Source organism: Rattus norvegicus, chromosome 4 (genome assembly GCF_036323735.1).
Source record: "Rattus norvegicus strain BN/NHsdMcwi chromosome 4, GRCr8, whole genome shotgun sequence".
Taxonomy (NCBI): Eukaryota; Metazoa; Chordata; class Mammalia; order Rodentia; family Muridae; genus Rattus; species Rattus norvegicus.
This window is the reverse complement of record NC_086022.1, coordinates 169442237-169470234: the sequence shown is the minus strand read 5'-3', so window position 1 is coordinate 169470234 and position 27998 is coordinate 169442237. Positions and strand designations below refer to the sequence as shown.

General features: G+C 44.6%; 1 protein-coding gene and 1 long non-coding RNA gene across 5 annotated transcripts in view; one reads left to right on the top strand and one right to left on the bottom strand.

Moving 5' to 3' along the window:
- Positions 1-6: 6 nt before the first annotated feature.
- Positions 7-27998, bottom strand: part of LOC108350781 (uncharacterized) — a 37793-nt gene continuing 9801 nt past the window's right edge. The window contains exons 2-3 of the long non-coding RNA XR_001837740.3: positions 26471-26570; positions 7-18639 (exon numbers count right to left, since the gene is read on the bottom strand). This is a non-coding gene — a long non-coding RNA (uncharacterized LOC108350781). The remainder of the gene's footprint in view (positions 18640-26470; positions 26571-27998) is intronic.
- Positions 1430-27957, top strand: Gpr19 (G protein-coupled receptor 19). Of its 4 annotated transcripts, XM_039107696.2 has the most exons (5): positions 1430-1614; positions 2172-2223; positions 11196-11351; positions 22942-22993; positions 26569-27957. In XM_039107696.2, exons 1-5 carry the CDS (start codon positions 1456-1458, stop codon positions 27836-27838), a joined length of 1689 nt encoding a protein of 562 aa, XP_038963624.1. In that variant the 5' UTR covers positions 1430-1455; the 3' UTR covers positions 27839-27957. The 4 variants fall into 4 exon arrangements, with proteins under 4 accessions (XP_038963624.1, NP_542146.1, XP_006237584.1 ...); NM_080579.2 differs by lacking the exon at positions 22942-22993 and having other exon boundaries at positions 1503-1614; XM_006237522.5 differs by lacking the exons at positions 11196-11351; positions 22942-22993 and having other exon boundaries at positions 1528-1614.

Here is a 27998-nt window from a genome sequence, read left to right as displayed (position 1 = left end):
CCCAGCTCCTCCTTTTTTTTTTTATTTAAATGTACCACCATACCCAGATTGTACAGGAAAATTGTTCAAAATATTATGCTAAATTTTACTATCATATTGAACATAAAAAAATCAGAGGTAAGATGATAGCTTCTCTTGAGACTAATGTTGAAAGCATGAAAAGCCTTCAAAATCTAACCTCTTCTGTTCGCATACACATATTTCCATCTTCTTACTGATTAGAATCTCACTTTTCTGGTATGTTACAAATTTATAGACTTCGAACTCACCAGTCATAAAACGAGGGCCTTATAAAATTGTAAAAAAAAAAATTGTTTTTAAAACTAGAAAAATATCCAGGCTTAGCTGAGCTTCCAGTTAGTTGTTTTTTGAGCATACTGGAACGTATCAATAGAAAACTCTTCACAAAACAAATCAGCTTGCCTCTTATTGCAAACGGATAGTCCTATCTAAAATAATGTAAATCAAAAGTGCTTATCGGATAGTATTTTATAAGCACTGTCGCGTCTACTCGCAGAGAACTTTGAAGGGACATGCAAACTCTTAAAAACTGGCATATAGTCTTCTGCTTTAAAGGGTTATTGCTTCTAGTGTCAGCTCTTTCTAGTTTCAAAATTTGCATGGCAGCCCTTTCTGAGTTTGCTTCAAGAACCAGTCTTAGACCAGGCAGAAATTGCTCGAACTCGGCGGCCTGAGGGTCAGACTTATTTGCATCTTTGCTAAACAAAGTCCATCCTTTAATTAGGCGTCAGCGCCTCGGGTCTTCGCTCTCACGCCCCGCTCCGCTGCTCACTTTAGCGATGGTGGGGCGCACAGCACCTGGGTCATTTGTGCTCTCGACTCTGACGCGACACCGACTTCGGGGCGTTGTTGTTTTCATTTCACTTCTCCAAGATTTCCACTGCACACTCTGCTGCTCACTCTCTAGTCCTGGGACCAGCAGGCGCGGTTTTCTCGGAGAAATCCACGTCACCCGTGCAGGCGCAGGCGCAGGCGCAGGCGCAAGCGCAGGCTCTGGGAGGAGGAGGCCGGCGCTGGCCCCGCGGTAAACAAGCACTGCGCAGGCGCCATGGGCCAAGTTTTTTTTTTTTTCTTTTGTTTTGCATCGTAAAAAAAAAAAAAGGGGGGGGTGGGGGAGACGCCAAAGCAAACCCCAGTATCTTAAGGCGACGGACTCTGGCTTCTGCTACTCTCACTCTTTCTGAGGTGCCAGCTGCGCGATCATGGCAGCCAAAACTCTTCCACAGAACGGTCGGCCTTGAGCTCTTTCGTTTACGGACAACGCTGAGGCTGAGGGGGGAAAAGAAAAGACAAAAAAAGAAGATTTAAAGGAGAGGTGGTGGGCGGGTCCCACGACGCCACACTAAAAACCTCATCGCTTTCCCCAGACAACGCGAGATCCGGTGCCAGGACGTGACCCCACCCCTCGCCCCCCCTCCCCGTGATTGTGTGCGCATGCGTTGGGATTTTTTGGCGCGCAAACCTTTCAAAACTTCCTGCTTGGTCACAGGTGGCCCCGCTCGGCCTCTGAGACATGTCTGTCAGTTTGGAGCCGGGGATTCACGCCCACAGCGTCACGTCCTTAGGGATTTTCGGTCGAAATTCCACCTGAATGTAACTCGTCCCTCTTTTCTCTTCGTATGTGGGTCATGAGGTTTCAGTCAGTCAAAGAGTCAGTGGGAGAGAGCCCATCACTGTTTAAAAAAATGTTGAGTTTTAGTTGTGTGTACCTATAACTAACTGCGAGCGGCATAAAAGGATAAATCTGTGGGGCGAACGCATTTTTTATTTTTCTCGAAGACTCGGAGAGGCTGTGAACGTGGACCGGGTTAATACAGGGGGATGAAGATGAGAAATTTTAAAAATGGAAGAGGTCAATGAAGACAGTACCACATGCTCGAGAGACGAGGCTAGAAGGAAGTATAGTAGTGGTGGGAGCTCAGCTTAAAACATTTATGCATATTTATAAGCAAGTACGAGGCACTGCCACATATTTAGTTTATGACAGAGAAGTAAAATGGGGATGCCTTTGAGTGGAACAGACACATTTTAAAAAGTTTTCATGAGCAAGAGCTGAGGTTGGGACTGGGTAAAACAGATAATAATCTGGAGTCTTAGAATGTTGCAAGTGTGGACAGGTCTGACTGATCTGGCCTCTTTTTCTCTCCCAGGGGACATGGAACACCTGCACAAACTGGATATTTGCCCTGTTACGTCTCAAAGGTACCATCCGGCACCCGAAGTGTCCTCTTCTCAATAGTATGCTTGGCATCTGCCACCAACCTCACGTTTCAGCCAGAATGGGAATTTGGCTAACAAGTCACTCAGATGAGACACTCACTGGCTTACTACAAGATTATGTATTTCTAACCTATAGTCGTCCAGTTGTGGTGATCTTAGAATCCACTCTAATATTGGGAGCAGCGCTGTACAGTACAGTCGGTATTGTCATTTTCCTTATCCCCAGTGAGGTACCGAAATCCATGATGCTCAAGTCCCCTGCGTAATAAGGTATACTATTTGCATATAGCCCTTGTAAGGTTTCTGTAAGGTTTGACCAATCTCTCAATTGTTTGTGACATGTAAATCGATGTAAATACTCTGTAAATAGCTCCTGTACTGTATAGGGATAGGGAATAGTGACAAGAAAAGCATTCAGTACAGATGAAAATTTTTCTTCTCTGTTTTTGTATCTGCTTTTGGCTGAATCTGAGCATGTGGAACCCAAGGATTCGGGGGTGGGGTGTTGACTCTTATTTCTCTCTCTCTCTGTGCGAGTTACCTCACTATCAATCAGACTGGCCTAAATGGACTAAAAAATATCCAGATTCAGACAAGGCCTCTTACCTCAACTTCCTGAATAGCTGACACTCCAAGTGTGTGTTGGGTACCCTTCTGATTATATATATATATTTTTCTTTTTTCTTTTTTTTTGGAGCTGGGGACCGAACCCTGGGCCTTGCACTTGCTAGGCAAGCGCTCTACCACTGAGCTAAATCCCCAACCCCTCTGATTATATTTTGATCCTTTGTGTGCTCTATAAAGAGAATATAGGAAGAGTGGTGGGATTTATATTTGACCAGCCCCGACAAGGGAGTAGCTGATAGGTAAGCAATACAGCTTCCTCTGTAAGAAAACAAAGACTGGAATGTCTTCAGATTAAAGCTGGCAGCGATGGAGAAGGGTCCAATTATTAATGTTTAGAGGAAAGTCCTTGGAAACCAGGTATAGAGTCATACATACATCTATAGTTCCAGCTACCTAGGACGAGCCAGGAGGGCGGCTTGAACCTAGCTGGGACCTAGCCTAGGGGCTAGGAGCAGGGGTGCAGTGGGATGGAGAAAGGAAGGGAGCGGGGAAGGAACAAGGGAAGACAGAAGATATGGTAGATCCTCTCAGCAAGTTCTCTCTACAGCACTGCATTTTGGCAGATTGTATTGTTATGTTGGCTGTATGTGCTGAATTCACAGGAAGATGCGGGGAAAACTTATGAATATAATAGAATAGGATCTCTGGGTTGACATCTAAATATTTGGTTTTGGGGATTGGGATCATCCGTCATCTAAGTGTAATATCATAGGAACTGTTTTGAATTGGGGATCAGAACCCTGAGGCCTGACTTTGGATCAACCAGCCGTACCATGTACCATCTTAGAGCCTCATTTTCCATATTTATAAAGTAAGGATTAAAGTAAAAGAAGAATAAGGATGAGAATACCTTTTTAAAAAATAACTTATTTTTCCTCTGTGGTGTTTTTGCTTCTATTATATGTCTGTGTACCACTTGTGTTCCTGGTGCTCTGAGAGGCCAGAAGAGGGTCTCCTGAGTTACAGATGGTGTTGAGTCTCCGTGTGGTTCTAGGACAGATGAATTCAGCCTCTTGGGCTTGCTTTGTGAAGCAGAGAACGCCTTTACCTGTAGAGCCATCCCTTTGGCTCATCAGGTGTTTGTTTGTTGAGACAGGGTCTCTAAGTAGACCAGGCTGACCAAGAACTGGCAGAGTCATAAAGATTCTCTTGCCAGCATCTGTCATCCTGCGCCCTGGACACTTACCTTTCAGTGGGTCCTGTTTTGTAAGGAATCAAGCATGCATTTGAAAGATAGCTCTTGTGGGACAGGAAGTAATGCATGAGAGATTGGTCTCTGCCTTAGGATGTTCTTTCCTTGAACTTTAATTATTATTGATGTGTCTGTGCTGAAATTAAAGGTGTGCGTTATCATACCCACCCCATCGGTATTTTTTAAACTGTTGTTGTTATTATTATTATTATTATTATTATTATTATTATTATTACTAGTACTACTACTACTACTAAGGTTGAAAACTACTGCTTAAAGAATTTCTATAGGGGCTGGGGATTTAGCTCAGTGGTAGAGCACTTACCTAGGAAGTGCAAGGCCCTGGTTCGGTCCCCAGCTCCGAAAAAAAGAACCAAAAAAAAAAAAATTTCTGTAGAAAATGAAAAGAAACTAGATCTATGGCTTATGCCCTCCTGATCTGCATAGTTACATATTTGAAGAGATTCTGGAGGAATAAAGGGAAGGGCTTGAGATGAGTTGGGCACAGTGACAGATACTCTGGAGGGGAGGCACTGAAATAAGCATCCTAACTTGGGAGCAGTAAATGTTGTCATTACTGTGGATGCCAGGAACACACTGAATTCTGTATGGAAGACGTTGAACCTCTCAAATTGGCCCTTTGATCTAGCTCAAGCGACAAAAAGATATCTTGGTTTCTTTGGCACCTGGAGCTGTTCTGCTCCATTGACTGGGGAAGGCATGATTAAAGTGTTTGCATATGGGTGTCTTCTCTCCTGGGAGGGCAGGTGGGAATGCCTTTTTTTTTTTTTTTAAAGCAGGCATTGATTATGAAGGCTTCCCAAAGCCAATCAAAGGTATGAGACTGATCTGACCACACTGATGATTTTGTTGTTACTGACAGATGGAAAAAATAGGGTTGAAGTCTATCTTCATAGCCTTTTAGTGAAAGCAAAATCACTTGGGGATGGGGAATTTCTGGGAGAGAAATTGCTCCCTTTTTTTTTTCCCTCTTGTGTGATACAAGATCCCATGTATTCCAGGCTAGCCTCAGAGCAACTGTCTCACCTACCTTCACCGCCCAAGTGCTGGGATTATAGATATGTGCCATCACACACATTTTGTGAAGTTCTGGAGTTCTAACCTAGGGTTGTGTACGTACGTGCTAGGCAGATTGGAAGGCACTGTGCAGGCACTGTTCGAATCAAGCTGCATGCCCCAGCTCCAGTAACTTTACCTTCTTAGACACAAACCGTTTGCTTGTACCACAGCTCTGACTTGTAGTGATTCACAAGTTGAAAACACCGTTGTTGGACACTATGCCCAAAATGTAGTTATGGCCAAGAATATCTTTTGCCATGTGGGATGCATTTTTTAAAAATTTTTAATTTTGTGTGTGTTTCTATATGTCTATGTGCATGTGACTGCAGGTACCCTCAAAGATCACAGGTGCTTTATTCTGTCTGTATTTGGAATTACTAGCACTCGTGATTTGGGTGTTGAGAACTAAACTCAGTTCCTCTGGAAGAGCAGCAAATGTTCTGCAGCCCTGGACACTGTCTTTGAGTGGGGCCCCCTTTTTAGGGACTCAAACATACATGTGAAAGATAGTCCTTGTGGGACAGGTAGGAATGCATGAAAGATTGGTCTCTGTCTTTAAACTTGACATTAATGTGTCTGTGTGGATGGGTTGGGGGCCAGAAGACAACTGTCTGGAGTCACTTTTCTCTTTCCCCTTTGTGTAGGTTCCAGAGATCAGACTCAAGTTGTCAGGCTTGTGGGCAAGCCTTCTCCTCAGGCAGCCGACTCACCACCCTTTGCAGATGACTTTTATGACTTTGAATGAGCCAAAGACAAATGATGCTTGAGGTTCATGACTGACTTTTCATCTGCTGGAGACCACCAGTGCTGTCGAATAGGCGGCAAAACAAGAAAGAGAGGCCTAGGGGCTGGGGATTTAGCTCAGTGGGAGAGCGCTTACCTAGGAAGTGCAAGGCCCTGGGTTCGGTCCCCAGTTCCGGAAAAAAAGAACCAAAAAAAAAAAAAAAAAAAGAAAGAAAGAAAGAGAGGCCTAATTGGGAGAAAATGTAGTTAGGGGGTATGGGGTTATAGCCTATGGGGTAAAGCACATGCTTACTATTCATAAAGCCCTGCATTCCACCACCTGCCACTCTCAATTAACAAAAATTGCTAGGTTTGTGTTTTCTTTGTAGATGTGAAAAAAATGTCTTTTGGAACTTTTCCAAAGTTTCATACTATGCCACTATGAAGTTCTGGTCCTTCATATAAGGGTGTCCAGTCTATCTCTCTGCTTCTTTAGGGAGTGTAGAGGAATTTACCCAGCAACATGGTTACTTTGGTAAGGGATCATGTCCAAAGACCTTCTAGGTCTATATGATCCACCTGGAATGCCAGCGGTCTCTGGATTACAGTATGATCTGGCTGGAATATAGACATGCTCTTAGTATACACCTTTAATCCCTAGCCATGAAGGAACGCAGCCATATCTGAAAGTGACATTTCATAGCACAGCAGACAGAGTGATGAATCAAAGAAAGATTTGACAGAATGATTCATAGATAGATACATCCAGCTCACATGAGAACAGCACAAGAAAGAGAGGCTACTTAAGAGCAGAGAGAGGAGAGGTGAGGAGATGGCAGTTTTATGTCCAGACAGTTTTACAGAGGCAAGTTGTGAAAGAACAAGCTAGATACAGGTGAGGACAGAATGAGCTAGAGAATGAGAAGGAGCCAGAAGATTAGAACAGATTGCCAAAGTTAGAATGTGGCCAAGTAGAGCAATTCAGTCAGAAGCCAGAGAAGCTGGATTGAATTGGGCACCTTGGAAGATTCTATTGTACAGAGCTAGAAGCACCCAGGCCTAGGCCTAGGGATAGTTAGAACAGAAAAAGAAACTCTCTGGGTTCAGCCCAAACTGTATATTTGCACAGCATGTGTACAGCTCTCATCTCATCCCATCATCTGAGGGAATAATTTATAGGGGGATGTAAGAAATAGGATTCTAGGGCTGAGTAGTGGTAGCACATGCCTTTAATCCCAGCACTTGGGAGGCAAAGGCAAGGAGATCTCTATGAATTTGAGGCCAGCCTGGTCTACAGAGTGAGTTCCTGGAGACCAGAGGGGACACCTGTCTAACCCCCACTCCCATCTCTCCCCCCCCAAAAAAAAAGAAGAAAGAAAAGAAATAGAGTATCTTCCTTGGACTTTTGGTAATGTATTATGCTTTTTCTACAGAAAGTATTTGGGGGTTGGTACCATAAAGAGTGAGGCTATTTTGTACCAGCCGTCATTGGAGTTGCAGCTTCCTATACCAAATGTAGTGTCATCCTGGGCGGGATGGCAGCTAATGACCTATGAACAAAAGATTCCCTCTAACCACAGTTGACCCAGCTGAGATTAGAAACCACCAGTTTGTGATAATCTAATAAGTGTAGGTAGCGTCAGGAACTCCCAGCACTCAAGACTAAGAACAAAAGGGAAAGTTCTTCAGAGGGATATTGCTAAAGTGGGTTTAGGGAAAAGATAAAGGCTTTAGTGTGTCTCACTTGTAGCAAGAATATTGATAAAATGGCTAAGGGGTAAGAGGCAGAGTCCACAGCAGAGGTAGGCACTAGAATTATAAAGTGGTTGAAGAACGTATTCTGCAGAGTTGAGTAGAAAGATAGCAGAGCTAGGGTAAAGAAAGAAGCAGGTTGAACTTTTTTTTAAAGTTACAAGAACTTTAAAAGGGGCTGGAATGATGTAGCTCAGCTGAGAGAGTGTGTAACTAGCATGCATGAAGGCATGGGTTCAGTCCCCATCGCTGATGATTCAGGTCATTCCAGACTTGCATAGTGAGCTCTCAAGGCTAGCCTGGGCTACATGAGATCCTGTGTCAGAAACCAAGTCAAAACAAGACAAAGGGCTGGAGACGTGGCTCAGCAGTTAAGAGCACCAACTGCTCTTCCAGAGGTCCTGAGTTCAATTCCCAGCAACCACATGGTGGCTCACAACCATCTGTAATGGGATCTGATGCCCTCTTCTGGTGTGTCTGAAGACAGCTACAGTGTACTTATATATAATAAATGAATAAATCTTAAAAAAAAAAAAATAAGTACTTTGAAGAAGGAAGGGTTTACTTTGGCCAAGGTTTGAAGGATGCAGTTTAGCCTGGAGAAAAAGGCATGAGTGTGAACTTGAGGCAGTCACATTTGGTCTACATTCAGGAAGCAGAGAGGTGAATGTTGGAGCTCAGCTGTGTGTGTGAGCGTGTGCGTGCGTGCCTGCATGCATGGTCTATGCACATATTAGATGCTCACATATTGGATTCTTTTAGATAGCGTCTCATCTATAGCTCACCAGATTAGCTGGGCTGACTGGCCAGTGAGGTCCAGGGATCTGGGATCCTGCCTTCCCAGCACTGGGATTACAGATTCTTGCTTCTGTGCCCAGTTTTTAAATGAGTGTTGGGGATCTGAACTCTGGCCCTCATGATTGTAAGGCTGGTACTTTACCCAAGGAGACATCGCCCCAGTTCTGAGAGGTTTCTTAGTCCAGTCAAACTGACTCTTAACCATGATAGGTGGGACGTGGATGAGACACAGCAACAGGGAGATTGTCTTAAAGACCAAAACGACGGTTTGAGAGACTAGTCTGGTTTTAGGGTGGACAAGACAAACTTTCAAGCCTAAAGCATTGAACACTTGAGACAGAGGAGTTAAAAGAGAAAGAAAAGCATTTTAATGAATTCCCCAGGGACACTTTCATAGTGGTTCTCTTTCAGGTAATGTTTGAAGCAATTGGGAAGATCCTTTTTATTATTAATTTTAAAATTGATTGCACTGACTGTGTCTATGAATATCTTTGAGTACACATACATATATACAGGGTTGTTCCTGTAGCAACAGGATTAGTTACTCACTTTTTTAAACCATTCGCTTCCTTTGTTTGGTCCTTAAAGGGTTTCTAAGTGGTGAATGAGTTTAAGGACTGTGTAATACAAACAACACTAAGCAAGTAGATACTACTTACTCAGCTTATGGTAATTTCCTAAATGTGGCAAATGTTAAAATTAAGAGCTGAGTTTTAAACTGGATATGGGGAATATACCTGCAAACCCTGTACTGAGAGACAAGGGCAGAATTATCATTAGTTGGAGGCTAGCCTGGGCTACATAGCAAGACTATTCTGAGTCTTACATTAAAAATAAACTAGGGGTTGGGGATTTAGCTCAGTGGTGAGCGCTTGCCTAGGAAGCGCAAGGCCCTGGGTTCGGTCCCCAGCTCCGGAAAAAAAAGAACAACAACAACAAAAAAATAAATAAATAAACTAACCTTCCCCCTTTCATAAACTAAGAGTAGAAACTGGAGGGTTAGTGAGGTGGCTTGGTCATCATGAGAGCGTGAGGATGAATTTGGATCCCTAGCACTCAAGGCAAAAGCTGGAGCTGCCCGGGTAGCCAGATCAGTGAGTTCCAGAAAACACGGAGAGATTCATCATCAGCCTCTGGCAACTCTGCAGTTGGTTCTGCTTGTTGATCCTGGGAATGAACTTGATTGTCAGGAAAGGCTTTTACACACTGAACTAAGCCACTTTAAATCCCTGATTTGGGGTAGTCCAAATGTCCTCCAACTATTACCCGAATTTATGTTTAAAAAATAAATTTACCAGTCTGTATACAAATAAATTTTTTATTTTTCCTATAATATGGCAAAACATTTGCAAGGTGGTTCTTGTGGTCAGCATTCAGTTATGTTTCTTAGATATCTGCAATGTGCTATTAGGAGCCGCGTGAGTGACTTCTGGAAGGCAGACATCGAGTCTCAAAGAGAAGTGCCTCTTGTGTGTTCGTCCCACCGCTCTGTGGAAGTAGTCCACACATGCTCTACACAGCACATGCTCTACACAGCACATGCTCTACATAGCACATGCTCTACAGAGCTGGTGTCTTCATTCAGTCCAAATAGATTTTTAAGGAAAGAAGCAAGGGGGGATGGGAGGACTTCCTGTCTTAGTCTCAATATGGAATCGTAGCAGTGTGTAGGGTCACAGCAGTCCAGTCAGGAAGAAGTCTGCAAGGTAGGTCTGGTTTTGCAAATGCTAACTGAAATCCTCTGCAACAATTCAGTTCTTTCCCCTTTTCTTTAGTCAGCAGGGTCCCATGGTGATGGATTTTGAAAGCAATAGTCCCCTTCAGCAGTTACCTAGCACCATGGCAACCAGGACGTCAGCAAAACAGGATAGACCCACACAAAACAGCTGCAACTAGGCTTCTATCCTGCTCCAATTCAGCTCTGCCTGAGGCCCACAGATAGAGCTAAAAAACGTCTAGGCTTGTTCACCCTAGCATTCCTATGTGTTGGTGGGGATTTTCCCATAGACAGAGATATAGGAATATATAGTAAACTATGTCTTGAGCCTCCACTCGCTAAAAAGAAAAACCTAAGAGTATATTTTAAGGGGTAACAACAGGTTGCAGGAGAGGGGCTAGAAAGCAGATGCAGATTGAGTGAAATAAAAACCCATTTGTCCTCCTAAGTATAGTAAGGTGATAGTAGAGAAAGTTAGGGCCCTAAATATATGGGGTGGTTTATATTTAGATACACGATCAAGGGAAAACTTTAACAAATATTTTTATTTACCTGAAATAGACAAATGGCTTTAAGGACCGCAATGCTGTCCGTGGTGCTGAACTCTCCATCGACCAGATGTGCTCTAAGAGTGCCCCCAAGATAGATTAAGGAACACATTGTCACATCCGGATGCTGATAATAGAAAGAGGTTGAGGAATTGGAAAGAAGGCACGGTTTTCTTCCCCTATGAAGCAATTCTGAAAGCGCAGGATAAAATTACCAGATTGGAAAAAGAAAGTGAGGAAAGCCGGAGGTCTGTGCGGCTGAATCTTTCCCTTTTCATATGGAGATTTTCAGATCAGAGCCAATCAGGTCAGAGATTTCTGCTGCTTTGCTCCTGAAAAGAGGAGTGGGGGAAGGGAGAGAGAAGATGGCCACATTTCCCCCACAAGCCACATGATCTGTTTCCCATGTGACACATTCCAGAGCCTTGGAAAGGAGAAGGGAGGGGCACTGAGGGAGTGGGGCTGGGGGTGGGAAGATGGTTTAGCAGTGAACCTTCACAGCGTCATCCTCTACCAGGAAGCAGGCGGAGGGCTGGGGGAAGGCAGAGGAGAGATATGACTGTGTTCCGAAGGTTTCCCAGTGGCTTATGGCATCCTCCAAAGTCCTGTGTGGGAGCTGCTCCTGACCAAGAAGACCCACGGATCCTGTCCCTGAAATCAAGTCCCCATGAAGGTATGTGCTCAAGCCCCTATCTCAGCTGAAACGTGGCTCAGAGGGACAACACCGTCCCTTTCTCCTATTTTTTATTCTAGGAAATTTGGAGATTTTTGCCCTGGCTTAGATGCTTGTTAGAGGTGTTAGATTTGTTACAGGTCTAGAAAAGATGTATAGGTAGTTCTGTAAGAGAAATACTTCTCCAGAGTAAGCTCCTATGGAGGAAGACAATTGGTTGAAAATTGTGTATAGTAATTGGAAATAAAGCCATAAACTCATTAGTGAAAGGGTTTCTCCCTGTCTAATCCTGGAAGGGGGAGGATCATTACTCGGAAGAGCTAGATTTCGTTGTCGCTGTGAGAAAACCCTGCCTCATCCCTTTGAGCTGTTGTTCTGTGCCGTGTGCCCAGAGGTTCCTGGCTGTGGCTCAGGAAGCCTGAGTGGGCAGTCCTGCCGTCCCTTTGTGCTTTTGCTCTCCCTTCTTCTGAGTCCCCAATACCAAGAGCACCGGTGCTTGTTCTCAAGCTGTGCTTCAGGATACCAGCCGGCCACAGAATCCCGCATGCGAAGGAAGCCTTAGAGGGGCTCTCACGGGAGTCTGCCAACCAGAAAGGCGACAGTCTGCCTGCCATACACTCATCTTGGTTTCCTCAAGTATTTCTACTCAGGTTCAAGAGAAGAGCTAGCAAATTCACATTTAATTTCATTTAATAGGTGCTTGAAAAAGTTATTGGTATGTGCAGGCAATCATTCCAAGCATGTAAGAAATCATACAGATTGTAATTTAGAGAGTTCAACAATTATTCTAGGTTAACTTGGCACAAAATAGAACAAGAATTGAATCCCAAGACTCTTGACGCCCTTGTTGTTAACCCCTGAGCCGCATGGCTTGCCTGCCTGGGTTATCTCAAATGATGTCAACAGTCTATTGGGCTACAGATTTTGTTCAGCTGACGCTACTAGTAGCTTGAGTCAGCTTGCCTGGCTAAAACAGATCCCCAGTGAAATCTATATTTAATTTTGAATTATCCCAATAGTCATGTTCTGTACCCCAAATAACCCAGTAAGTAATTGCCTGTTCTTTCCCTGTTGTGCTACATAGATATCTAGTAGTAAAGCACGGTGTTACTATGGTGATCACTGATGTCTAAAGGAAAAAAAAAAGATAAATCTGGAATTAAGTTACGGTGGACTTCTAAAGTCAAACCTAGAAATATTATCAAGCAGGTGTGATGGCTCATGCCTGCGGCCCCAGCCCCTGGAAAGGAAGAGCACCACATATGTCACCTGCCTGGGCTTCAGAGTGAGCCTCGAAAAGAGACTTAAAAATTAGGCATATTAACTACAGTGCCTGACTGAGTGTTGTTTTAAAATAATATGCTTTTAAAACAAAGATTTCTTTGCAAAGTATTTTAGGGTTTTTCTGGTTTGTTTGTCTGGTTGGTTGGTTGTTTTGGGCTTTTTTGAGTCAGGGTTTCCCTGTGTGGCCCTGGCTGTTCTGGAACTCATGCCTATAGACCAGGCTGGCCTCGAACTCAGAGAGCCTCTGTCTCCTGAGTGCTGGGATTAAAGGCGTGTGTCACTACAAACAAGCCTTATTTTAGGTTTTTAAAGGTAAAAGGATTTACTAATCCTTTTAGATAAAGTTAGTAGTTTCTGGGGCCTGGGAGACGGCTCAGTGTATAAAGTGTTTGGCAGGTGTGAGGATCGGGATATTCAGCACTGAAATTGTAAAAATTATGTATGGCTGTATGCACCCATAACCTCAGCACTGGGAGGCGGAGGCGGGAGGGTCTCTGGGCTTGTCACACTTTCCCTCTGACCAGCACAGGCGTGAACACACACAAACACATACCCACACACAGGAGTCTCTGAGATATGAGGATATGTTTACCATGAATGGTAGCACAATGCCAGCAGTCCCAGGTGAGGACTGAGTAGTTGAAGTAAGAGGACCACCAAGAGTTCAAGGGTAGCCTGGGCTACAGAGTGAACTTCTCGTAAAAAAAGAAAGGTAAAGGATCTTTCCCCTTGATCCTGTGTGGGTTTCCTTCTGACCTTTGAAGGAAGAAGATGCCCGATTTCATTCCTACAGGCTATGGAGAATTGAAAGAGGTGCTAGGTCTAAAATATAAAGTGGAAAGATTTGCAAACTTTTCCTTCCAAACATTCCATTTCCCCTAGTCATTCGTCGCAGAGCACTTTGGACAGTAGGTGTGTCCTCAGTGACATACACATTTCTCTGGGGCAGCTCACCTGAAATGTGGACTAGTGAGTGGTAAGCTCTCAGGACGCATAGGAATGTACCACAGGAAGACTCAAGACTTAGATTCCTACTGCAGCCAGTACTGGGGCCTATGTCAGTTTTATTTGTTTATCTTGTTAGTTTGTTTTTGAGATAGGGTTTTATGTAGCCTAAGTTAACTTTAAACTCGCCGTGTAGCTGGCACGGGCCTTGAACTCTCCCTCTTTGTCTCCCCTTCCCAATCCTGGGATTCCAGGCCTGCCCAGCTCTGAGTCTGTTTTATTTGCATATGTTTTAGTGAAGCAGCAAATATGCAGGAAGAACCTGGCAGCCATCAAAACTATGCTTGGAGTTTCTGTATGCTAGTGAGACCCATTGTGAAGCGGAGCTCGGTGGTATCCATGAATCCTTTGGTGGTATCCATGAATCCTTTCCCGGGTCTCTGCTCCTCCTCGAAGTTTCCTTTGTACCTAAGATGAAGTCCTCCTGGTATTCTGTGGAGAGGTGAACCAGGGCAGCCCCAGCAGTCTTTCCCTTTCCTCAAATGTCCGTCTGGCACTTCTGCCTTTACAGTTCACATCAGGCTGAGAATGAGCATCTCCAGTCCTCTGCTCCTGCACTCTTTTCTCTAGTCTGGCACCCACTTCCCAGAACATTGTCCAAAGAGTCTCAGATCCAAATAGACCTTTCCCTAGGGACCCTTGAGATCCTAAGTGTCAACTCAAGCTTGAGCCCAAAACGTGGCTGTCAGGACCCAAATGAAAAACTGTCTCAAGGCATTTTCCCTCTGCAACATTATGGTCCAACCCAGGCCTCCCATGGACTGGCATGCGGCATCCCAGCCCTGCCAGGACATGTTTGAAAGCTTGCTTAGTGTTTGAATGCAAATTTGAAAGCTAACTGCGATTAAACTAGTCACCCTCAGGATCAGATACGTAATCCAGCCTGTATTATTTTCTATTTAATTAAATCATTAAAGACAGAAAGACAGAGCTTAAGAGTAAAGTGACCACACTGCCTCCTTTCCTCCAGTGTCACTTGCTAGGTTTGGCACACAGCAGAGGCAGCAGCCTGTTGGAAGGGCAGTTGTGCAGCTTGCTGACTACGTACACGGGGCAGTACGGCTGGCGCCCCGCTGGGCTTTTTACCTGCCCTCTTACCCACTGAACTTGATGAACAGAAGACAGAAGAGAAAGTAGTCGTTGCCTTGAGGAGAGCCCCTGACTGTGGTTTTGATTTGGAGGTAGGCATGGAAGATCTGTGAGGAAGTGCACAGCACACCTGGGTGCAGAGTCTGAGAGGGTGATGGCTGGGCTTCGTCTTGCAGAGTGTAGTTGCATCTCTCCCGAGGGGGTTTACATCAGAAGGGCAGCAATGGAGCCAAGGGCCAAAGTATGGGTGGTGTGTCCTTTATGAGCTATGCCAAAACCTGGGCTGAAATGGAGTATGTTCTCTTAGGGGACAGGTTAAGAGCAGGAGAGTTACTGTCATGATTTTATTTCCTGTTTGTAGTTACTTTCCCTTGACAGAAACTTTAAAGAGGCATCTCCTGGAGCCTTTCATGCAAAAGACTCCCACAGACACCTGGCAGCTGTCATACTTAGTCTTTTCCATACAACTCTGTGATACACATTATCAGCCCTTTTCCAATGAGGAAACTACAGTTCAGAGACATTAACTAATCTGTCTAAAATCACAACTAGTAGCCAGCATTAAACTAGTTCCCTTGGATCCTAGCATATTGCCAGTAATGTTCTTTCTTCCCTGCTTTAAAAAGAATGTATTTATGTATTAGACTAATAAAAAGTAGTTCTCAAACATTGGAAAACTAGGAGCTGGAGAGATGGCTCAGTGGTTAAGAGCACTGACACCTCTTCCAGAGGTCCTGAGTTCAATTCCCAGCAACCACATGGTGGCTCACAAGCATCTGTAATGGAGTCTCATGCCCTCTTCTGGTGTGTCTGAAGACAGCAACAGTGTACTCTCACACATTGAATGAATGAAGGAATGAATGAACAAATAAATAAATAAATAAATCTTTTTTTAAAAATGGAAAACTAGGGACTGTAGAGTTGGCTTGGTGGTTGAGAGCACTACCTGCTCTTCCACAGAACCCAGGTTCAATTCCCAGCACTCTCATGGTGGCTCACAACCATCTGTAACTCCAGTTTCATGAGATATGATGCCTTTTTCTGAACTCCAAGAGTAACTAGGCAAGAAAGTAATGCACAGGCATACATGTTGGCAAAATTCCATAACTTTTTAGAAAATTGGGAAAAAGTAGAGTACTAAGCAAGAACATCTAAAATCCTGATGTATTTCTTACTCTTTATCAATGTGTATCACTAAAAGCAGATATGTGTTGAGATCTTGCTTTCTTCTAGATATTGTTTTTGGCTTCTTTCTTTCTGTGTGTGTGTGTGTGTGTGTGTGTGTGTGTGTGTGTGTGTGTGTGTGTGTGTGAGACCTGGAGCTAGAGATGAATTCTGTATCCTCCTTTCTCTACCTCCCAAGTACTGGAATTATGGGCACGCAGCATACACCTGGCTTAGCCCTTTTCTCACATACTTCATTCTGACAACAGATCAAGTAGTTTAGGGATGAGAACAATAAGCACGAAGATAATTAAATTGCCAGAAGCCACACGGACTGTGAGGTGAAGCCCAGACAGATTACCTCTGGAGCAGTTTCTCACCACATTAGCATTCGGGGCACATAATTCTTTGATGCTCATTGTAGATTGTTTAGCAACATCCTTGGATTCTGCTTACCAGACACCAGTGACATTTGAACCCAGCGTCTATAGACACTGCCATATATCTCCTGGGAGGTAAAGTTTCCACCCAAGAACCACTGGTCTTGAGCCCCAGCACTCAACTCCTGGCTTCTAGAACCTCTTCATATCCAGAATGCCCATAGTGTGCCCTCAAGGTGGCTCGCTGGGCCCCACACAATGGAAGGAAAAAACAGACGCTTGTCAAAGCCAGGCTTGGGTGCACACTTGTAATCTCAGGATTTGAGAGGTAGAGGCAGAAGGATTTAGGGTCATCCATGGCTACATTTCAGTTTGAGGCCAATGTGGGCTGTGAACCCTTGTCTCAATAAACAAGATACAAAAACTTAAAAAATAATAAAATAAAGGAGCTTACAGTGATCGGTCAAGTAAAGCCCTTGCTTTGTGAGCAGGAGGGCCAGAGATCACTCCCTAGTGTGTGTGGAATGCTGGCCGTGCTGAGTGCTGCGTACCGTGGGTGGAAGCCAGTGTAGTGAGGTAGGGAAGGAAGGGCCTGCTGCCTCCATTTTAACTTCACTAAAGAACTTCGGGTCAATGATGGGCACTGTCACAAAGGGGATATACAGCATTCCTGAGAGGCACCTGACATTGTCCTGCTCCCTACACATATGTGTTCTCATAACATACACATGCGTGTCTACATAAGAAGTAAGAAAGTAAGTACAGCACTGAAGGAGGAAACAGGAAATAGGAAGGGAAAGACAGTTTTGGAGCCCCTTCTCTGGGTGTGTCAGATGGATGAACCAGGGCCAGGGGCAGGTGACGCGTGCTAGTGTTGCCTGTGGTGAACAAGGGTCAGATTCCGCCAGAACTGTGTCCACTTCAGTACATCCCTTTGGCACACCCCAGGGACCTTTGTTGCCCTACTTAGCTTTGTATGGGCAGGTTCCCACCCTCCCAAGAGTCTCCTGTGGTGGCTATTGCTCCAGCTGGCAGGTGTAGGGGAGGCACCCACAGCACGAGATCTGTACAGGCAGACCTGTCTTCACACTCCATAGACAGCATTCATTACCCTTCTGTAGGGGTACAGCTGTGCACTGGAGCTGCAGGGTCCCAGACTCATGTGGGTCGTCAGTCCATAAGCTGACCCACAAACTGGGCTTGGACTCAGGTCTATCAGACTACAAAATGATTCTTGACTGATGAGGTCAGCACCTAGCCATTCAGGGGGCTACTTCTTGTAGGGCCCACTGCCCAAGCACATCCTTGTGTGCCCCAACTGCCCTGTTTTTCACATTTGCATCCCTTGGATGTCTCATATCTGGGGGAAGTGGCCGGTTGGTTCGTGCTTCCTACCTTGACTGCCAGTCCTCAGGTCCTTGGGCAGCTCTGTTCTTTGCTGACTTTCTCTTCTTACTCTCTGAACTGTGGGCTGTCCTTGGTGAACTCCCAGGCTCTCGCCTGCAGTCAGTTTTTACCCTGATTCTTCTGCACACACCACAATGCAACCTATAGTCTCTACCTTCCCTACAAGTCTAGCAGAGCCTTATACTTTGAAAGGTCTCATTCTTTTCTTTCTTTAAAGATTATTTCATTTCTGTTTCTGTCTGTATGCGTACCTGTATGTGTTTGCACAGATGGCCAGAAGAGGGCATCTGATTTCCTGTAGCTAGAGTTACAGGTAATTGTGAACTGCCAGACATGGGTGCTGAGAACAGAACTCTGGTCTGCAAGAACCGCATGTGTATAACAGCGTTCTTTAACTTCTGAGCTAACTAGAGAGCCATCCATCTCACCAACCCCATCCATGCGTCTCATTTTGCCTTTTTCTATATTATCAGCATCCAGTCTTTTCCTGGTTAACTTTTTGTTGTCGGGATAAAACCTTCTGATCAAAAGTAGTTTAGAGGAGGAAAGACTTACAGGTTAGAGAGGGAAGTCAGGGCAGGAGCTCAAGAAAGAACTTGAATGAGAGACGGCTTACTGGCTAGCTTGCTGACACATGCTTGTTAGCTAGCTTTCTCATACAAGCCAGGAAGTCCTGACCAAGGAATGGTGCCTCCCACAGTGGGCTGGGCCCCCCTCAATTAATAGTCAAGACAATCCCACAGTCATGCCCAATCTGTGGGCAGGCCAATCTGATCTGGGCATTCTCCTCAATTGAAACTCTCCTCTGAGGCGGTGTCTTACTTTGCAGAGTAAGCTAGGATGACATCCAGAAGTTCTTGCCAGTCCCAATGTGCTCAGGCCTCCTCTGGTTCCTTTGAGTAGTTTCAGTTTCAGGTCTAGCATTCAAACTTTCATCCATTTTGAATTGCTTTGTATACCTGGCAAGAAATGGGAATTTAATTTCATCCTTTTTCTTGTAGATAATTCTGATTTTTCAGCACCGTTTATTGAAAAGACAGTCCCTTCTCTGATGTGTCCTGAGCACCTTTGTGAAAAATCAGTTGTGTTTAGTTGTATAGTTTCCTTGTAGGCATGTGTGTGTTTAACACGTGTGTGTGTGTGTGTGTGTGTGTGTGTGTGTGTGTGTGTGTGTGAATGTGTGTTAGAATGCCAATGCCATGCTGGCTTGATTAATACAACTTGGCTTTGGCAACTTGGGGACTATTGTGATTTGATAGAAATTTTGGTTTTTCACTAACTCTGTAAAGAATATCATTGGTATTTTGTTAGAGGTTGTGCTGAATCTGTAGATCACTGAGCATTATGGACTTTTTTTTTTTTTTTTTTAAAGATTTATTTTGTGTGATTACACTGTCACTCTCTTCAGACACACCAGAAGAGGGCATCAGATCCCATTACAGATGCTTGTGAACCACCATGTGGTTGCTGGGAATTGAACTCAGGACCTCTGGAAGAGCAGTCAGAGCTCTTAACCACTGAGCCATCTCCCCAGTCCAGGTCGCCTGGCTTCTTCTTTTTTCTTTTCAGAGCTGGGGACCGAACTCAGGGCCTTGCGCTTGCTAATCCCCAACCCCTGTCCTTCCCTTTGTGCTTCCTAACATCTTCCATTTCTTTGACCAGTGTTTTACAGTTTACAGTGCAGCATTCTTTCACATCTTTGATCACATTTATTCCTCAGTATTTGTTTTGCAGCCATTATAACTGGGTTTGCTTTCTTGAATTCTAGTTTAGATGATTTGCTAATGATGTATGTAGAATGATTGGGCTTTTCTGTGTTGATTTTGAGTCCTGTAGCTTGGCTGAATTGGCTGAATTTGCTCATTGGTCCCAATAGTTTTCCAGGAAACTTAGTTTTTCCTCGAGTAAGAACACATTATCAGCAAACTAACAGCTTGACGTGCTCCTACCTGTCGTGGTTTGTCCTTCTGCCTTCCTTCTGCTTGGGACTTTCAGTATTTCATAGACAAAGGTGATGGAAATGTGCACCCTTACTTTGTAGATCTCAGAGAAGGGGTTTCAGCCTTTCTCAAACACATTAAAGTGTTTACTATTGGCTCATTGTGCTTGGCTTTACTTGTGATGTGTTTTTTTTTTTTTTTTTTGGTTCCTAATTTGTTGAGAGTTTTTAAGTTATGAAGCAAGATTCAACTTTGATACTATAATCAGTTATTCAATTGTTCTCACTATAGTCTTTATATTCTGTTTATTTTATTTAGTGTCTTTTTACGCTGTACTGAAGGCTATCCTGCAACTCACAATGTAGTTCAGACTGGCCTGTAACTCTACACTAATCACAACTCACTATGTCCTAGGCTAACCTGCAGCTCACCGTGTTGCCTGGCCTGGCCTGTAACTCACTATAGAGCTGTCACTGCTCTCAGACCTACAGTCCTCCTAACTCATTTGTTCCCAGTACTAAGAGGTAACACCTAGCAACCTAGAACTTGGAAGGTGGAGGCAGGAGGAATAGAAGCTCAGGGATATGTGAGATCCTGTCTAAAACAAAGAAAAGAAATTTAAATAAATATGTTCCTTGATCCATTAAAAGTTCAAGAGTAAGTTAATATCAACATATTTGTACAGTTTATAGAGTTTTGTTATTGATTTCTAGTTTTATTACAGTATATTTTAAAAATATACTCAATATGATTTCAAGTTTGTCGGTCTGTCACTTGTTGAGACTGTCTTGTGGCCTGTCACATGTCTGCCCTGGAGAGCGTTCCCTGTGCTGGTTAGAAGGTTTATGCAGTTGTTGTATGGGCTGCTCCAGAGATGTCTGAGAGCCATTCTGTTCTTTTCTTAGTGATTTTATATCTGGAGGATCTGCCCATTCCAGTCACCAGTGTTTACTATCTGAGTCTCTTCCCCCTCCCCCTCTCATTCCCTTGCTCTATCTCACTCTCCATATGCATTTTATTTATTTATTTATTTAGGCAGAGTCTCACTATGCAGCCCTGCCTGGCCTGGCTTGGAACTCACTGTGAGACCTGGATGGCCTCAAATTTACAGAGCTCCATTTCCTTCTGACTCCCAAGTGCTGGGATTAAAGGCATGTAACAAAATTTGCATAAAATTTTAGGTTCAATCCCTAGTTCTACAAAAGAAAATTAGTCAATTAACTCTCCATCTGAGAATGCCCACAAATTGCTCCATGGTTAGTTTCTGGGGCCCTCTTCTGACCATGGGTGAATCATGATTTCCTGAGTAATTTCTCCTCTCCCCTAGACTCTTGAGTATGCTACGAAAACCTTGCATCACTGCTATATCGTCAGCCACATTCTTTGTTGTTATTTCCTAAAAGTTCTGCTTAATAATCTTTGTTATTATTGTTGTTCTGGAGGAGGTGCTATTCATGTGTCATGGCCCACATGTGAAGGCCAGAGGACTTCTTGGGAGTTGGTTCTCTCCTTACCCCTTTACTTGCAATGGAACTCAAATATCCAGGCTTTCAAGTAAAACATTTAACCTGCTAAGCCACATTGCTACACCCTCTACCCCCGGTTCCCAAAGGTTCTTAATGCTTGTTCGTGGGAGTACTGGGCTGCACATTGAAAGGTTAGCGATCTGTCCGTGTCTCCATGCTCTGCATGGTTTCTACTCTGCTATTACAGTTCAGACAGGCCTGTGTGCCTATGGGTGCTGCTGTGTCAGCACTGGATGGCAGCCTGAGTCTGGGGTTACTCAACTCCATGGTCTTGTTACTTGCTACGGTTTTAGCACTAGAGGGCGATCCAGGGCCAGATCTGCCTGAAATACACAGTTGGTGTATTATTGTTCATCATGAGACACCTGAAAAAGGATGGTCCTTCCTTCAGTGTTAGGGGCTGAGCAGATGTCGACATGCCTCATCCTCAGTCCCTGGCCTGTGGAATTTGCCTGAGCTCTGGGCAAATCTCCGTCAAGATGCTATGCTCAGGTTCCTGTAATCACTGATGCTGCAATGCTGCCCAGCCTGCCAAGACCAAGGAATCACAGTACACACCCCTATCCAGTATATCACAGCACACACCTCACTCCTGTGTATCACAGTACACACTGCACTCCAGTGTATCACAGCACACACTGCACTCCTGTGTATCACAGTATACACCTCACTCCTGTGTGTCACAGCACACACCTCACTCCAGTGTGTCACAGCACACACCTCACTCCAGTGTATCACAGCACACACCTCACTCCTGTGTGTCACAGCACACACCTCACTCCAGTGTATCACAGCACACACCTCACTCCTGTGTGTCACAGCACACACCTCACTCCAGTGTATCACAGCACACACCTCACTCCTGTGTGTCACAGCACACACCTCACTCCAGTGTATCACAGCACACACCTCACTCCTGTGTGTCACAGCACACACCTCACTCCAGTGTATCACAGCACACACCTCACTCCTGTGTGTCACAGCACACACCTCACTCCAGTGTATCACAGCACACACCTCACTCCTGTGTGTCACAGCACACACCTCACTCCAGTGTGTCACAGCACACACCTCACTCCAGTGTATCACAGCACACACCTCACTCCTGTGTGTCACAGCACACACCTCACTCCAGTGTATCACAGCACACACCTCACTCCTGTGTGTCACAGCACACACCTCACTCCAGTGTGTCACAGCACACACCTCACTCCAGTGTATCACAGCACACACCTCACTCCTGTGTGTCACAGCACACACCTCACTCCAGTGTGTCACAGCACACACCTGCATACATTTCAATTGAATATATGCCTCTGTGGATGCACAAGAGGCTGTGGGGAATAGCTTTATATTCCTGTTTTTGCATGAGGAGTCCATAAAGACCCCAAGTACAGCCCATATGACCCTTAGGATTCAGATCAGGCCCCTTGTGGTCATGAAGCTTACCTAGTTTGAAGGGAAACTCTGAAGTGATCACCATTTCCACTGTATGACCTAGGGTAAAACTTGAGGCTGGTGATACCATCTGGCTGAGAGGATTCCACGTAGGCCATCCTTGACCACAGGAAGCATTAACTGTGGGTGATGTATGCTGTCACAATCCCACTGTCATTGAATCATACTACTGTTTTCTCAAATAACTGTAGGTACCGTAGTCTGTATTACTATTCTATAGAAAACATGTTAAATTAAAGTGTGTAAAAACTAGCATTTGGAAAACTCTTAAGATTGCATTTTCTTTTTAAAAGAAATTTAAGTGGTTTTGGAGACAGAATCTTACTTTGTCATCCAGGTTGTCATCAAAAAGCTCTTCCTACCTCGGCCTCCCAAATGTTGGGCTACAGGTGTGTACTACCACTTCTTCTTTTTTTTTTTTTTTTTTCCGGGGCTGGGGACCGAACCCAGGACCTTGCGCTTCCTAGGGAAGCGCTCTACCACTGAGCCAAATCCCCAACCCCAAGTACTACCACTTCTAAATTAAAATTTTAAATCTCAGATATAAGAATGGGTTTCGTGAAGTGAGAATGTTTATGAATACTTGTAATAAAATTTGTAGATATTTCAGGAGAAAAAAAGTCAATTGTTAGGGATTTTTTATGTGTGTGTGTGTATGTATGGTATGTGTGTGTGGTGTATATGCATGTGTATGTGTATGTGTGCAGAGGCCAGAGGCTGATAGTAGGTGTCTTCTTCTGGTCACTCTTTATCTTACTTACTGAGACAGGATTTCTCACTGACTGAAGCTGAGTTTGCTAGTCTTGTTAGTCCGGCTGACCCTTTTATCCTGGGAATCTCCAGTCTCTGCCTCCGAAGTGCTGGGATCTAGCCAGGCCCCTGTGCCGACAGAGCTTTTACGTGAGTTCTGGGCATCCAGAACTCCTGTTTGATACTAATGTGGGTAGCAGCACCTTATCCACTGAACATTTTTCTACACCCCCCCCCACTAGAGTTTAAAACCTCCTAGGTGTGATGTCGCACGCCTACAGAAGCTAACTAGCGTCAGTCAGCTTAGCTGGGATCATCCCTCCATAGGACACGGAGTTTATCAAGTGTGCTCCTCGCATTTTGTTTTTCTTTTGACAAGGTCTAACTATGCAGCTCTGACTGGCCTTAATCTCATAGAGATTCACTTGCCTCTGCCTCCCTAGTGCTGAGATCAAAGACAAGTATCATGTCAGCAACCCCTCGATTCTTTGTGGTCCTTTTCTTCATCACATAGTTTCAAAAAGTTAAATGTATAACTTACACAAACACGATGAACATGAAAGAAATATTTATTCACTTACTATTGAAGGACACATCGAGATAAGGGTGCTTCAAAGAGCATTTGAAGGAACACAGAATTAGAGGCATTTAAAAAAGTTAGGAGGCTGGAGAGATGGCTCAGAGGTTAAGAGTACTGGCTGTGTTTCTAGAGTTCCTGAGTTCAATTCCTAGCAATTCCACATAGTGGCTCATAACCATCTATAATGAGAATTGGTGCCCTCTTCTGGCCCGCAGGCATACATGCAAGCAGAATGCTGTATACATAATAAATAAATCTTTAAAAAAAAAAAGTTAGCATTTAAACAGTGTCAAATGGTTAGACACAGAACTGGTTAATTTCCTACAGGGCAGCAGGGTTATTTGTTGAGTTAGACAGAAATACTCAAGTTAACATGTAACTCATAGTGTTACGTTGAATAGTCTGGCACTACTCAAACGATAGAGAGCAAAAGCAAGCATGGGTTTGCTTTGTTTCCCAGAGACATTATCTTCTGGGAGGCCCATTTAAGCATGTCCCAGGGTACGTAGCTCAATGTAGAGCATTTATTTGCCCAGCATACACTAGGGCCTAGGTTCATCCCCAGCATGGGAGTGGAGAATGTCCTAGCAGAACAACAAAGATACGTTATACCTTTTTTTATCTGTCACTTCTAAAATTATTATGTGACTGTAGACATAGTTATTAATTAAATGGCCATTTTTATTTTGGAAGTGGTCCCTGGAAGACATTCATTTCCAGGCTAACTTACAGAAGCTGTTGAGAGCTTTTACTATGGGACTCCAGATTGAAAGTAGCAGGCTTTCCCCAGGCTCGGGTAGACATGTCTGAGGTCTCCTAAGGTTCCTAAGTTCTACTGCTTTAGTGTAATACCCACACACTATTTTCCCTCTTTTTATTTCATGTATTTTATGTACATGACTGTTTTCCCTATCTGCATGTATATGCACTGTACGCATGCCTGGTGTCTTCAGCAGTCAGAAGGCATCAGACCCTGAGAACTGGGGTTACAGACAGTTATAAGCCACTATGTGGGCACTAGTGTTCCTATGTCTCCAGTGTTCCAGCCCTCTGAAGACACACGATGATCTTCTGCCCACACCCACTGAAGTCTAGCAGGGCCATGGGTGGGAGGAGTTTAAGTTCTCTGTCCTTATGGTCCAATTTAGTTAATGTTTAGTAAGCAATTATTAATGCAGGGCACTATAGTTAGACTCCATGGGGCACGGAGAAAAGACTAGCACCTCCTCCAGAACCCATAATTCAGTGGGGAAGATAGAAGCATGAAAAGCCATCTGATGTTGTTTCCTAATCACACCTGGGGAACTCTTGAAACCCCCCGATGCCCTCTATGTTCATTAAATCAGAATCCCAGGCACCTGAGTATTTAGAAGTCTCTGGAAAATTCTAGTATATTGCCAAACAAGAGCAAAATAAACTGAGAGGGAAACTTACAAAAGGATTGAGTGCTGAATCAACAGAGCACCACAGCATTCTGGACAGGCTCATCATCTACTGTCTACATTTCAGCCCAGATGCACAAAATATGACCTCTCTGTAAGTATGGGAAAGTCTTAGGTCAGCTGGATTGCAGAGCACTTAAAAAACATATACTTTGAGGACCAGGGCGATGTAAAGTATTAACCATGCAAGAATGAGAACCTAATGGTCTCCAAGAACCCATTTAAAGGGCTGGACACTGTTGAATGGTCCTGTTGGCTCCGTGGTACAGAGCAGAGACAGGAGGGACCTTAGGAGGTGCTAAGACCCTGTTAGTACAGTGGAGGGCCTGGCGAGGTAGTTAGAACATTTGTTGTTAATGGACGTGCCCCAGCTTTGGTTTCTGGTGCCCACATAGTGACTTATAACTGTCTGTAACCCCAGTTCTCAGGGTCTGATGCCTTCTGACTGCTGAAGACACCAGGCATGCGTACAGTGCAAATACATGCAGATAGGGAAAACAGTCGTGCACATAAAATACATGAAAAAAACAAAAAGGGAAAGTAGTGTGTGGGTATTATAGCTTATGTAGCTTCCTTCAAACCACGCCTCCTAAAGTACTCTGTGTGTGTCCACATGTATGAGGTGCATTTGTCTGTGTGCGGACATCAGAGCTCTGTCCCTCACTCAGTCTCTTAGATGTCAGTCAACAGATGAGTAAGGCCAGTGTCACACACACACACACACACACACACACACACACACACACACACACATGCATACAGTAGAGTCTTACACAGCCATAAATAAGGAAGTGATAACCCAGGAAAGTGGATGGAAGCGCAGATCCTAGTAACGAAACAACCCAGGCAGACAATTATCACTTGCCTTCTCTCATCTCTGGATCGTTGATAGATACATATGTGTGTAGGTGTGTATACATGTGTATAGGTGTGAGAGAGACATGAAGTAGAAGCAAGATTTTCTGGGAGAAGGCAGACTGGCAGGAGAGGGGAGAGAGGAATGCTCTGGGGTGGGCGGTGAGTGTGGTAAAGCACGTGACTCAGCGGATGAGAATGGCTCTGAGAAACCCAGCACTGTAGTGCTGTATACTCACTCCGTCATAGCGGCCATTCTAACAAGGGTTGTCCTGTTTTGAGCAGCTTACATTGACACCATCTTAACAGGAGGCCTCGTTCTTCTTGTCTTATCTAGAACTAAGAGGAAAAGAGTGATTATGGGTTTTGATCACAGAATGGAGACCGACCAGCCCCCTGTGGTTACTGCTACCCTGCTGGTGCCCCTTCAGAATGGCAGCTGTGTGGAAGCGGCCGAGGCCCTGCTGCCCCATGGCCTGATGGAATTGCATGAGGAACACAGCTGGATGAGCAACAGGACAGACCTTCAGTACGAGCTGAACCCCGGAGAGGTGGCCACAGCCAGCATTTTCTTTGGCGCTTTGTGGTTGTTCTCTATCTTTGGCAATTCCCTTGTGTGTCTGGTCATCCATAGGAGCCGGAGGACTCAGTCCACCACCAACTACTTTGTGGTCTCCATGGCGTGTGCTGACCTTCTCATCAGTGTGGCCAGCACACCGTTTGTCGTGCTGCAGTTCACTACCGGGAGGTGGACCCTCGGGAGCGCCATGTGCAAGGTGGTCCGCTACTTCCAGTATCTCACCCCAGGCGTCCAGATCTACGTGCTGCTCTCCATCTGCATAGACCGCTTCTACACCATCGTCTACCCTCTGAGCTTCAAGGTGTCCAGAGAAAAGGCCAAGAGAATGATCGCAGCCTCCTGGATCTTGGACGCAGCCTTCGTGACGCCTGTCTTCTTTTTCTACGGCTCTAACTGGGATAGCCACTGTAACTACTTCCTCCCACCCTCCTGGGAGGGAACTGCCTATACTGTTATCCACTTCTTGGTGGGCTTTGTGATTCCCTCTGTCCTCATAATCCTGTTTTACCAGAAAGTCATAAAGTATATCTGGAGAATAGGCACGGACGGGCGGACCCTGAGGAGGACAATGAACATTGTCCCCAGGACCAAGGTGAAGACGGTCAAGATGTTTCTGCTCTTGAACCTTGTGTTCCTGTTCTCCTGGCTGCCTTTCCATGTGGCTCAGCTCTGGCATCCCCATGAGCAAGACTACAGGAAGAGCTCCCTTGTTTTCACAGCAGTCACGTGGGTGTCTTTCAGCTCTTCGGCCTCTAAACCCACTCTGTACTCTATTTATAACGCCAATTTTCGGAGAGGGATGAAAGAGACTTTCTGCATGTCCTCAATGAAATGTTACCGCAGCAATGCCTACACCATCACGACCAGTTCAAGGATGGCCAAAAGAAACTATGTGGGCATTTCGGAAATCCCTCCCGTGAGCAGGACGATAACCAAAGACTCCATCTATGACTCATTTGACCGTGAGGCCAGGGAGAAGAAGCTCGCCTGGCCCATCAACTCAAACCCACCAAACACTTTTGTCTAATTTCTAAGAACTCCTTCACTGTTATGTGCCAGAGATTTAAAAAAAGAAGAAAAAAAGCTTTAACTATAAAGAGAATTGATTTACTTAGTTTTCACTAAACTTCCTTTTTGTAAAATGTATTCACTATTGATTGTGGTTCCTGTGGATTTTGTTCTGGTTG

What these genes read in the sequence shown, in the direction of transcription:
- Gpr19 (XM_039107696.2), top strand. Translation starts at nt 1,456, where the DNA reads ATGCGTTGGGATTTTTTGGCGCGCAAACCTTTCAAAACTTCCTGCTTG. An exon ending in TGCCCTGTTACGTCTCAAAG is followed by an intron (nt 2,224 to 11,195) that starts GTACCATCCGGC and finishes ATCCTCTACCAG; the next exon opens with GAAGCAGGCGGAGGGCTGGG. An exon ending in GAAATCAAGTCCCCATGAAG is followed by an intron (nt 11,352 to 22,941) that starts GTATGTGCTCAA and finishes TTTGTCATCCAG; the next exon opens with GTTGTCATCAAAAAGCTCTT.